The following is a 13,576-nucleotide window of genomic DNA, read 5'->3' as shown; positions in this document are numbered from 1 at the left end:
CTGATATCTTACTTACATGCATACAAATTACTTCGTTAATGGCCCACAAACATGGACTTGCCCTTTGGGGTCAAAAATGGCCAGCATGACCCTTGACCCTTGTGCTATTTGAATGCAACTCATCTGGTATTCAGGGGTCCTGAGAACAAGAGGAGATGCTACAAACTTTAATCGCTAGGAATGTCCTTTGCCTTGGTACTGTTTTAGTGATAGCCCACAATGTGGATTTGCTTGATTATTCCATTTTCAACTACATTCCGTGAGCATAGCTCCTTACTCAGATGTAGGATCTTATTGATACTGTAGAGGTGGTGATAACAAATCCAGAGGTTTTGATAGATGATCAGTCCAGAGAAATGCCATCACTGCCTACTGTGTGCCCTGTTCCTACTAGGTAGGCACCTTAATTTAATAGGCTTTTTATGGGGAAGTTTCTGGCAGCATCCAGGAGGATGAGATGATGAGCCCAGCATGTTCCAGTCGACGTCGTGAAGCTACGTCACATGCAGAATAGAGCGTCTCACCCTAAATACCACGCTACGGGATCATTTTATCCCTGAGAGAATTTTATAAGGTGTTTTTCTGTATTTCTAATAGTAAGAAGAACCCTGACATAAGCCCACCTTCTATGGAATCTCATACTTGAGGAAGATTCCTTCTTCTTTTCCATTTCCTTCATGTTATTCTATGTCACTCATGATAAAATGGAACGAGTAAAATGATGGACTGCCACAATGGCTTTAGACATGCATCAAGTATACAGTGGCTCTCAAAGTGTTTTATTGGAGATCCTGGAGACTGGGCCGTGTATGAAAGGGAGAAAAGAGAGCGCATTAGAGCCTGAGGTACATTTCAGATGGTCTTTGGCTGAGCGTCATCATCGTGGCTGCTACTGATGGAGTAATTACTGTGTCAGACACTGGGCTAAACACATGAGAACCCACAAATGTGAAAGATAACTTTACCATCCGTGACATCCTCACGTGAGCACTCACGCACGTGCACACACACTCTCCGAGGGCAGCCTTAGGCAGAGCAAACTGCCACTCCGTTTAGATGCTTGTTTGGTTCAGCAACGATACATGGAGGTGCTCCCTGACTTTGGGACACACTCAAGTCAAACCTTCTTCTAGTTATTAGCAGCTGCTGAGCCAGTCTTTTCTTACCCAGCTACAGTTCTGGATGTTTGTGATAACGTCAGAAGGCCATGGGGACCATGTCCTCCCCCTTGTAAAAACACGGGGGTTCATAATGGTTCTTTTGAGCACACTGCCATTTACCAGTTTCTCTTTACAAAGTCTTCGAACAGACTTCTCTCATATTACCATGTTCATTCATAACCTTTCAATTAAGTGATTTTGGTTATATTCACTTGCTACATATAGTCTGTTCAGTCCCATCTTTATGAGATTTCTAACTCCTGTCACTTATCATTGAGAAACTACATTCTTTTATACAACCACATTTTCTAAGAGAATGAATCTGTTGCTATCAAATGATCAATGTCATGTTAAAGGAGTTTCTTAATAGCATAAATTCAAATAGCTCATCTTAATAGTTTAACAAGCTCACAGGCTGTTCGTACCAAATCTAAGGTTGTGTCAAATGCTGCCTGTTCAACCTTTGCCATAAATTCTGGCTCAGTAGCTACTAATGATAGAGAAGGATTGATGATGGCTGGAATTAACCTTGGCAAGAAAGAAAAGCAGTGTCATTGGGGGCCATTATGAGCTAACTTACAGAGGTACATTTGAGGATTAAGTCAGGTGGTAGCCAAAGGGCAAATGTTTCTCTGAAAATGAAATCATAATTTCATTTAATCTCTGTTGAATAAATGCCAGGATGCAAATTATGCAAATTATATATGGCAAAATATATTTTATATTGCTTCTGATTTTCCCTTCTGATAGAATCTGAATTATTGAATTAAAACACACGTGGGTGATTTTCATAAATGAAAAATATCTTTTACATTGTACTGGGTTGTTGATTTTTATTTTATGGTTACTAATACATATTCATTTCACATTTGGACAGATACGGCAGATGGCGTATCTCAGGAGCTCTTCTCTGCTGGCTTGGTTGATGGTCATGATGTAGTTATAGGTAAATCATTTTTTAGTATACAGTGTCATTTTGTTGATCTATCAAATGGAAATGCATTTAGAAATGTTTTTCATAAAGGAATAATTTACTCTGGGTTTTTAGAAAACTTCTTGAATTCTTTTATGTGGGGGAAGCATGTATGAGTCATATTTAATCTTCTTTTTTAAAAAGCTCTTAATGTAATTCTGTCCCATTTCATATGAACCTCACTCATTGGAAATATAACAAAGAGCCTAGAAGACCCAAAAGCCCACACATAGCAAAAATATGAGACTGTAAATTTCCATGCACCAAAGTGCAGGAACTTCTAAGGTCCTATGTCAGAATTTTGTTGGGCACAGTTCCGATGGACTTTGGGTATCAATTTCCCCAACCATTAACAAGATTCATCACAAAAGTCTTAAGATTGGATGGGACTTAGAGATCATTCAGGCCAGTTCTTTCACTGTACGGACAGGGACACAGATTCCTAAAGGGATTCCGTGTGTTATCCGGGGCCATGCCACTGGGTTGGGGCAGTGGAGCTTTACTTTGGGCACGGGCTCCAGTTCTACTGCTTTGAGAACGCACAGAACTCGCTGTCAGGAGCAGGACATGACCAATGGACTCCCCAAAGGGCACAGGAGGCAGAGAAGCTGTAAGAGGCAGATGCTGTCATCTAAGAAAAAGTGTTGCTTGGTTCTACCTAGCATGAGCATGAGACGGTCCATGCTCCTCAGATAATCCTAAATTTGTGAAGATTTTATAATGGAGCCCATCACTGGGTATTCACATTGATGGCCCTAAGTAATTAAGATTAGTTAATATGTTATTAATGTTAACTGTGATATTAACTAATTATATTATTTACAATTATCAGGGTAATTAGGATAATATGTATAATGATAAAATGTCCTTTAAAAATAATCAAATTAAAACTGATGCTTAAAATGACTTGGGCCCCACGTGCACCCAAATGTTTATAGCAGCAATGTCCACAGTAGCCAAACTATGGAAATAACCTAGAGGTCCATCAGCATCAACAGATGAATGGATAAAGAAGATGTGGTATATATATATACAATGGAATACTATGCAGCCATCAAAAAATGAAATCTTACCATTTGAGACAACATGGATAGAACTAGAGGGTATTAATGTTGAGTGACATAAGTCAATCAGACAAAGACAATTATCATATAATTTCCCTGATATGAGGAATTTGAGAGGCAGGTTGGGGGGCTTGGGGGATAGGGAAGGAAAAAATGAAACAAGATGGGATCAGGAGGGAGACAAACCATAAGAGACTCTTAATCTCACAAAACAAACAGGGTTGCTGGGGAGAGTGGGGTAGGGAGAGGGTGGTTGGGTTATGGACATTGGGGAGGGTATGTGCTATGGTGAGTGCTATGAAGTGTGTAAGCCTGACGATTCACAGACCTGTGTCCCTGGGGTAAATAATACATTATATGTTAATAAAAATAATAATTAAAAAAAATGACTTGGGCCCCTTAAATGACATATTTTGACTTAAAAAGAAAATCACTTCCTCAAAATAAATCTTTTCCCCAATAATGCTGAAGACTGTGGCTGAGGAAGCTTGAGGTGGATATGCTGACCCATCAGAGTAATCTGTTCCGATAAATTCTATAATATAGGTCATTATAAAGTGAATTACTTTAGGGAGTAACTGAGGTTTTAGTGGGAGATCAGGATTCTGAGAAAGAATCTGTATCTCTTATGTTATTGATACATACAAACAATATGTCATAAATGTGAAGATACCTTTATAATTAGAAATAATTGAGCTCTTTTCCTTTTAATTGTATATGGTATACATATTGATTCCCCAGGGAAGCTCTGACTCCTCTGCCAAGTGGTGCATATATAAAGAGATAGAGACATATTTTTTTTTTTTTTTTTTTTTCATGGGGAAAGCCTGGTTTTGTTTTTACTGGAGGCTCGGGTGGCACATGACAGTTCATTAAATGGCTTCAGAGGTAGGGGCTAGAGGAGAGACCAAAAATAAACTGGGGTGGGAGAGAAAAGCAACCAGGAGGAGGTAGGAGCTGGCTGGTTCCTTCACAGCCTGATTTAGGGGAGGGACGTTGTGCTTCTTAACAGTAGGATGGCTCCCTTTCTTCAGCCCTTGAGATAGAGACATATTTTAAAGAAATGTGGCATACACATATATACAGGTGCGTGTGTATTTCCTTGCGTATTCCATCTCTCACACACTTCCTTGCAAGATCTCATGGGCAGCTGAATGGTTACCAAAATGTTCAGTTTGAATATGAGGGGGAGCCTGAACAATGAGGGTAGCTCAGCTTTGGTGTTTACAGTAAACTTCATCTTAGAATTCTTTCTGTGAACAGTTCCTTGATATATGTAGATACTTTTCTCATTAGATAAAGTGAGCCTCTACCTTCGTGTTGTACTTGACCTGACAAAATCAGGAGGAAAGTTAATGGCTTGATCAAGATCCCTTATAAGGTATGTTTTCCCTGACAAGGACTATCGTCCATACATGAAGCTGCCTGAATTAAAAATAAATAAAGATAAGAACTTTCTTTTAAACACTTGCTAATTAATGTCCATTATTGGGCAAGAAGTTAAGGATGAAACAGTCTTTTGAGTTGAGTTGATCCTGGCAGATGGTAGGGAACATGAAGAGTAAGAGAGATTCATGGAAAGATACTGGGTCACAAGTTTTTGTAAGCATGGGCTTGCTTCATGTCTTCAGTCAAATTTAGTGTTACCCACCGCCCCCCCGCCCCGGCTCAGCTGAATCTAAACTAAAGGATTTTTTGGAGGTTGAGTTTTTTTAAAGGTGGAAATTAGGGCATAATTCCTGTACAACTTACTGTGCTTTAAATACAGTATTGGAAAGCTTCTGCTTTGTCATACTTATTCTGCCAAAAATTTTTGATTTTGCCTTTGTTCCCCACCTTGGAGTTCCCCACCTAGGGTGTGAGAATTAGACCAAGGCTACAATTCCTCCTCCTCTGATAGCACTAAAAATGCCCTACAGGGATACGACACCTAAGAGTTACAGTCTTTGCAAATTTCATTTGATTATCGCATCAGTTCCATAAGGTAAAAGGACAGGTTGTTTTTAATCCATATTTAATGGGTGTAAAGGGGAGGTCAAAAGAAGTTTCTGGGATGTTGTAGCTTGTCATGATCTTTGAACTTGGCTTTTATGACTCCAAGCCCAGAGCCTAACCCCAACCCTCCCTGTACAATCAATTAGGTATCTTCAGCCTTGAAAAGTAGACCCAGATCCTTTTAAATGATGGTTTTTTGGTCTCCTGGTGGGGGTTGTTGAGGGGGATAGCATATCCTTACTTGTTTTTCATGTATCAGTAGATGGTTTATATTTTAATTGCAGACTGTTTGGTAAAGTGTGTAATTCTATCTCCCTTGAACCTATCCCAGCAATTCTCTGCCTTCTCCTTTATCCTCTGCTTCCCCCCCCTTTTTTTTTTAACATTTCGTTTTATTTTTTTTCAGTATTCCAAAATTCATGGTTTATGCACCACACCCAGTGCTCAATGCAATACTGCCCTCTTTAACACCCACCACCAGGCTGCTTCCCTCTTTACATTTTTATTTCTCGCCTCTTACAGGAAGTCCTCTCTGTGTCCCACCCCCGAGACAGCTATTTCTCCACCCCCTTACAGTTAAACTCCTCAAGAATTGCCCCTGACCGTAATCCCTTTCCTCCCTCTATCTCCTGACCCCACGGCAGTCAGGCTTTGACCTGCCCCCTCCCCTCACCCCATGCCTTTGCAAAGCCCCGCCTGGGGAAGGTGCCCACCCAGCAGGGGATGAGTCCTGAGTTGGAGCAGAGATGGGCTTGGCTGGAGCAGAGTGAGCCTGAGGGGTGGAGGGAGGATCCCTCGTCTGTGAGTGAGGGCAGGCCACCATCCAGTACCTCAACCCGGTGGCTCCATTGTTCCTCCAGCTACAAGGCACATCAGCAGCACTGGGCAGAGTTGACTGTGCCTTTTTCCATGAGAACTTTTTCTATTTCGTTTTTAGGATTCCATTCTTGGTTCTCCTACCCTATTGGTTGTTTCCTTCTCAGGCTTTTTCACTGGTTGCTCCCCATCCCACCGACCTATACATATTAACATGGGACTCATGTTAACTAATATTAACCCAAGGACTCAGGTTGCATGTCTCTCCTGATCTCCTTTGGTGATCTCCTCTCGTTTCTTGGTATTAATATTTTCATTTTCTAATTCCCAAATGTGTATCTCCAGCTCATACCTCTCCTTTGAATTCCAGACTCCTGTCCAGCTCCCTCCATGGCATCTCCCCATGGAAGGCTGGTAGCGTCCCGGGTTTACTTAACATCAGAATCCAGCCCCTCATGTTTCCTCCCACTTCCCCTGGCCCTGCTCCCTGGGTTGATGTCCGCTCTATTTGGGTGCTCCAGCCAAAAACCTGCCTTGTCCTTGGTTCTTCTTTCTCTCCTACCTGATGGTCAGTCTACCCAAATGTACCCAAGATCTGGCCATTATTCCCATCCTGCTTCCCATCCCATTTCAAACCTCTCTTATGAATCTCTCACTTGAATTACTGCATTCATCTCCCTGCTTGCTGGTCTCCCTACTTCTGTCTTTGCCTCCATTCAGCCTGTACCGGTACAAAGTGAACCAGATACAAAAGGCACATGTAATGTGATTCCATTTAAATGAAATGTCTGGAATATGCAAAGCTATAGAGTCCAAAAGTAGATGAGTGATTGCCAGGGGCTGAAGGGGAGTGACCGCCAATGGGTATGCGGTTTCTTTTCCGGGTGATGAAGTTGCTCTGGAATTAGAAGTGATAATGGTTGCACAACCTTGTGACTATACTATAAACCACTGAATTGTGTGCTTTAAAAGGGTGGATTTTATGATATGTGACTTATATCTCAATTTTTTAAAAAGCCAGATCACATTAATGCTTTAAATAAAAGCTCTCAAATGGCTTTTCCATCCCACATCTCAGGGGCTTACAGTCTCCTGCATGATCTGTCCCCTGTCACTTCTTGGATTTTATCCCTCACTTCTGCTCTCCCTGTTGCTCATTCCACCCCAACCATAGTGGCATTTGTCCTTGCTTTTCCTTCTGCCAGATCGCTCCTTACCTAAGTACACCTGTCTACCTCCTAAGGCTTAAATACTGCCTCTCAAAGGGGCCTTCCCTGACCAACCTACTTAAAATTGCAACCCATCCACCCCCCTCCACCCCACTTCCTCTTTAATAATTTTACCAAGTCTCTCTGGGTGTAATAGGCTGTCTGTTTCATTTATTTTCCCAGGAGCCTAAGTTTCTTAAAGGGCAGGATTTTTATCTGTTTTGTTAACTGATCTGCTCCCACCCTCCCAAACTTTGTACTTCACTCAGCTGGTGCTTTAGAAACACTTGTTAGAGATCAACAAATGTCATTCTTAAACACACAGGTATCTCATAACATTTACTTCAGGAAAAAAAGGGTTTTATGAGCATAGGATCCTGGTATCTTAAGGATCTTACTTTTGGGAGTACAGAATTCAGGTAGCATTTTATAAATATGAAATATGTTCAATTTGACAACTATACAAAAAAAAATAGTCTGGTTCAGCTTAGAGTGTTGGCCTCCAGAGATCTGAATGCTTTCTTCATATATTTTTCCATCTTCTGTAATAGAAAGCGGTTAACATTTAAAGAGATTAAAAATCTTTTTTCCCCCTTTAGAATTTTCTCTTGAATTAGAGTAAATGTTTATAGCAACATAAAAAAAAAAACCTGAAAGAAGTGATAGTATATGTTACAGAGCAGTAAATGTTAGGATTTTACTGTAATGTAGCGAACATAAGTTAACAACAAATCCTTAGCACCTAGCTTCAGGGCGATCTGCCTTTAGTGCGGGAACCTTTACAAACCACGGTTTGGATTGCAGAAGGAATGGTGTAGTGACATGGAGTGATTGCTTTTGTGCAAAAGCACAGCGGTGCAGAGATTAAATGCACTGTGTGTAGGCTGAAATCATAAACGCACTTCAGTTGAGCTTAAATACAGCTCTACCTTCAGGCAAGAAACAGAAGACATTTTTAGGCCTTGAGTCAGTGGAAACAGATAGGACTGGCAGGGCTTCCTGGGGGGGTGTTGGTTTAAAAAAACAAGTTAACTTGGTAAGATGCAGAAGTTGGTGATCTGCGTTTATAAATTTGCGTGTGTTGCTTGCCTGGGATGGCTGCTAAATGAAGATTGACCAGATCTGAGTCCCCATTTCACCTGTTTCAAAGAGGGATCCCAAGGATCACTGATACAGTGAGGCAAGCAGAGCAACTTGTTAACTTCGCCTTCTAGTTAAAAAAGAGCCGATCAGAAATTTCCTCTGCAATAGCAGCACAGGGGAGGGGAAAAAATGACAAACGAAACTCCAACTCATGTACAAAAGACAATAAAAATTCTGAATTTTGTTCAGGACTTGTGATACAAGATCTTTTTTTAAAAAGATTTATTTAAGAGACAGTGAGTAAGAAAGAGCACAAGCAGGCACAGAGGGAGAGGGAGAAAAACACTCCCTGTTGAGCAGGGAGCCTGATGTGGGGCTTGATCCCAGGACCCCAGGATCATCATCTGAGCTGAAGGCAGACACTTAACCGACTGAGCCACCCAGGCGACCCGAGACATATTTTTGAGTCTCCTTTGAACGAGCATTAGAACCTCAGCAGTAGAAGGAACATCAGTGGGTGTCTGAAGCTAGCCAATTGTCCATCGTGCTGAGCAGCTCCTGCAGAGGCCCCATCCGGGGGCTCGGGTTCCACAGTGCATAAATGCTGGGCAGCTGCCTCCTGGAAAAATGCCTGCTGACTGTTCTTTGCTGGGTTTTGATACCACCATTTCCTGGCTTTAGGATATATAGCTATATCTATCTATCTATCTATGTGTGTGTATGTGTGTGTGTGTGTGTGTGTGTGTGTGTGTGTATGCATATATATATATATATATATACACACACACACATATATATTTTATTTTTTTAATTTTTAATTTTTAATTAATTATTTATATATATATATATATATATATATATATATATATTTTTTTTTTTTTTTTTCCCTTTAAGTGGAGGTTAGAACCAGCTGTTGGAATTTCTGTTTCCTGAGAAGGGAGCTCTGTTTCTGCAATAATTTATACAATTTCCTGTGGAATTTGACCAGCCTGACTCGTTATTACCGCACCGGAAGCTGATAGTAGCTATATAGATTTTCAGAGCTCTCTCAGCGGACTTTTGGGCAGACTGTTGATGGCCCTGGAGTGCTCTTTTCCTGCAGATAAGAATCCTATTCACAACCTGTCTGCCCTTCAAGAGGTGCCATAAATGTCATCTCCATGAAGGCTCTGCTGCTTGCCTCTTCTTAACAGATCCTGGAGGACAGCTTTTCTGTATGGTAAACACCAGAGACCTGTACTGTACCACGTTTAGGGACCTGTGGCCTTCACCCTCTTCTTTCCGGTGCCTGCCTTCTCTTTGTCTAGAGGTTGAGAGTGCCTTTAGGGCAGGGTGAGTCTTCTATTTTATCGAAGCTCTGCCCTTCTTGGCACATGTAGGCACTAAGTAAAGATGCCTATGGATCAATGAATACAGTTAATTCCATTTGGCAAACTTCAGGCTGGCATAGCCCCTGGATGGCTAATTGGAACAATACAAATATTGTTGTACCTTCTCAAAACTGAAGAGTGATTCATCATAATTAATGCTCTCCTGCCTCTCTGCCCCCTTCACCTTTTTCCTTTTCCTAAGAATTGACTTCTCCCGTGACTTTTGAGTCTTGGGAAAGAAATATGGTTGGCCTAGAAGGCCTTTTTTCTTCTTGTACTTGTTGAAGCCTCAGTGTTTGTCTCAAAGCCTGCACCCTGAGATGTCCCTAACGCATTTATCTTAGGTGCTTGTTAAAAATGCACATTTCTGGGTTCCAGTCTAGAGCCACGGAGTCTGGAATCTTGGGCTTATGAGTGTAGAAATTTGCATTTCTAACATGCATCCCAGGTAATTCCTATACCCAGTAGACTCTCCTGGCCACCTCTTTGGTTTCTGCCTACAGTAACCTTTGGAGACTGTTTTGGCTTATTGCATCGTCTGTATCTTTTCCAATCTCACTGATCTCTGTTGCTTTCCTGCCTTATTTGAATCTTTTCTCCTTTTTAAGAGTCTGTTTTAAAACTGTGCCAGTTAACTTTTTAAAACTGAGTGTGTATAAATGGTATAGATGTGCGGTAATACCTCGCTGGTATAAATTTTTACCATCGTGAGTCAGTACGGTTTTTATTAAAATGACTGCAGGTCAGGAAGTGATAGACCTCACGGTGGCCTTCAGCTTTTGTGCTTCTAGATAACGGCAAGGTATCTTCCGGCTCCAAAGTGTGCAAGCAACAGAAACTTTGCTCGGTTGTGAGCATGTAGTTGATGTATGAAGTGCTTTGTTCCCCCAGCTATGGCCAGGGACAGTACAGGCTGTTGTGAGTGAGCTGGGATTTCTTGAGCAGCAGTATGCTTTTACAATGAAAGTCTTGGGAAAGCGTGAACATATTCTCTTATATTCAGTTCAGTGGCTATGCTGTGATGTTTACAGATGTTGAAATTCAGTAAAGGAAAACTTCCATTAAAAAATATTGTCTCTATTATACAACTGGCCTATGATTTTCAAGTGGTGACAGATAATAAAAAAAAGGAAGAAAACTCCTTAAGCCCTTTCTGGGTTTTAGACAGGCCTGGGGTTAGTTGAATGATGTCAGTAAATACAGTTGAGTGATTCCTGATTAAAAGTTGTCTGTATGTTAAGTTTAATAGTCTAGGGAATTAAGGACTGGAAGGGGCTTGGGAGAACTATGCTGATTGCTTTCCTTATATGTATTTTCCAGAAATAGATGAGCTGTTTAATATGGCACAGCATTACCATTTTCAGGAATACGCCACATTACAAATTTGATTGTAGCTCATTGCTCCTGGTTTCCCAAGTATCTCTTTTTTCTTTTAAAAAGTCTTTATTGAGGTACCATTCCCAACCCAGGAGCAGTTCTTTTAACATGAAAAATTAGTATACAGAAATTATTTTAAAATATTTACGAGTGTTAAACTGGACTATCTAATAGAAAAGTATGTTGCATTCAGATGAATGACTACCAGTTCTAGCTGGATTAAAATACTCGGAAATCGAGTTCTTTGGAAAGGGCTGGAAACAGGTCTGTATAAATTTGTAGAACGTATACACACACACTTTTGACATTACTTTAGTCACAGACCTAAGTTAATGTATTTTTAAGTTTATTTGCAACAGAAAGACAGACTAAAGTAAGATATAATTCTTACTTTAACAGCATAATATTTATAGTCTGATGACCATACTCCTCCTGCCTCCCCCCCGCCCCAAATCAGGGAATTAAACAGAAGAAACATTTTCTCAGGAAACCACCTCAGAAAATAAAATAAGTTGCCCACACTTATGAGGAAATTTGGTGTCAGCCCCATCCACCCCCTCTGCTTACTGATCTACAAATTCTATTGGAAAGTGATTGGTTAGCCGGAGATAAGAGCTAAGGAAAGTGATTGGCAGACTTACTGTTTATAAAGACATTCTGATTTAGGATCGAGGAGGCAATTTAAAATGAGCTTTCAAGGGCACCTGGGTGGCTTAGTCGGGTGAGCGCCTGCCTTGGGCTCCCTGAAGTCATGATCCCAGGGTCCTGGGATTGAGCCCTACATCTGGCTCTCTGCTCAGTGGGGAGTCTGCTTCTCCCTCTGTAACCCCACCACGCTTGCATTCTCTGTCTCTCTCCTCTCTGAAATAAAGAAAAATCTTAAAAACAAAAATAACCCTTTCAAAATACAGGCAGATATTATTCCCAGGAAATTCTAGAAAAGTATAGAATAACACCTGTAATTTCCCCAAAGGTTTTCTCAGTTTCTGTGTTACATGATTATGCATTAGTGCAGCAGTAAACCACACAGTAAGCCCTAATTTTCTAATTAACTTTGTCACTTTTTATTTGGTTAGGAATTGTGGATCCTTTTTAAATCCGCTGATACAGTTAGACTCCAGTTAAGATCTGTACTTAATTTCACTTAAATGAAACAAAGAGCTTGCAAGTGGATTAGTCTTAGATATTCACTAAGTTAGCAGTCTGGCTTTTTTCAATTCCTTTAAGCTGTCCTGCTTTAATTCATCTTAATCCATATTTTAGCTCTAGAATCTGATATGCCTGAGGATTACATTCAATCTAGCCAGACTTTCTAACTGTAGAATTACAATAAACTCCCAAATAACCAGTCCCTACTTGTAGTGAGAATATCTTTCTGGTGAAAGTAAAGTAGGTTTATTCTTGGGCAGGAAACCGAGGCTTTCTAATATTACCATTTTTTTTTTTTTTGTGACTACCAGGTGTGTTGGATTTAAATTAAATAGCTCTTTTCCTAACATTTTGCCCTATTAGTAGATAGTAGATTGATCTGTCTTTAGGTATAGTGAGTGACTATGTGTGTGTGTGCCCACTTCAGAAATCTCTGGGCCCACGTGAATTTTAACTATACCATCAATAGTATAGTATTGTAGATACATGTACGTGCTCAACTGTGCTTGTTAATAGATTGACAGGCAAATCTCCTAATCCCAAATCAAATCCTTGCTATTCTTTTCACTCTGCTAATTGAGATGAAAGAGAAGATACTGCCTCCTAATTTCTTACATAACAGAAAATAGAACTCCTCGTTTACCCAATCAAAAAAAAATTTTAAAGCCAAGAAAGAAAATTAGGTCAACATTTTTGACGCAATGTGGGTTTGTCATCACTATTTTCAGCTTCATGTCTAATTATAATTTTAAGTTTGATCCTGTAGCTTGCATGTGCTTACCATTTTTTTAAAACAAAGCAGACTGTCTTGCCAAACCCAAGAAAATATAGTTTTTCTTCTTGCACTCCTTAAATTGAGTATCCAAAAGGTATATAAGAATGTTTCCACCCCAGATTCATTTCAAGATCGGGAGAGACCTTGACTTGCCATGTTCACACTTTTCCCATCAACATTTGTGCCCGATTCTGTTCTGGAGCTCATGTTCATCAGAAGTAACCACTGTACTGTGTAAGCTATGGCAAGCATTCCATAAATGCAGGTGTTCCTGGAGGATTTCATGTCCGGTGAGACAGAGAACCATCCAGGAGGAATCTGTGGTTAGGGGGAAAACTTCCCAGCCTGGCTCCATCCCCCTACTGCCCAGGCACTCTGTGGCAGACCACGAAGAAGGAGCCACCCATGAGACTGGGAGTAAGGTTCTTTTTTTGGTCTCACTTTTTAATAGCAAAGTTCCTTCATCTTCACCCTTAGGAAACTTGGTCAGCCTTAAGAGGTTTGTTACTTGAGATGAGAACATCCCATTCAAAGTATCTTTTCAGTAATAGACCCCCAGGAGGTCTAATTTGTAACAGATTTTGAGACTTCTTGTCCATTGGTGAT

The 13,576-nt window shown here is 40.6% G+C and overlaps 1 protein-coding gene across 3 annotated transcripts in view; it reads left to right on the top strand.

Annotated features, from left to right (window-relative positions):
- Positions 1 to 13,576, top strand: part of STK39 (serine/threonine kinase 39) — a 306,604-nt gene that overhangs the window by 246,184 nt on the left and 46,844 nt on the right. For all 3 annotated transcript variants that reach the window (XM_047722074.1, XM_047722073.1, XM_047722075.1), the window contains one exon: positions 2,038 to 2,106. In XM_047722074.1, the coding sequence (XP_047578030.1) occupies positions 2,038 to 2,106 (69 nt within the window). The remainder of the gene's footprint in view (positions 1 to 2,037; positions 2,107 to 13,576) is intronic.

The sequence above is a fragment of the Lutra lutra genome, chromosome 3 (assembly GCF_902655055.1).
Source record: "Lutra lutra chromosome 3, mLutLut1.2, whole genome shotgun sequence".
Lineage (NCBI taxonomy): Eukaryota > Metazoa > Chordata > Mammalia > Carnivora > Mustelidae > Lutra > Lutra lutra.
The sequence above is the reverse complement of the archived record's forward strand: the minus strand, read 5'-3'. Positions and strand labels throughout refer to the sequence as shown.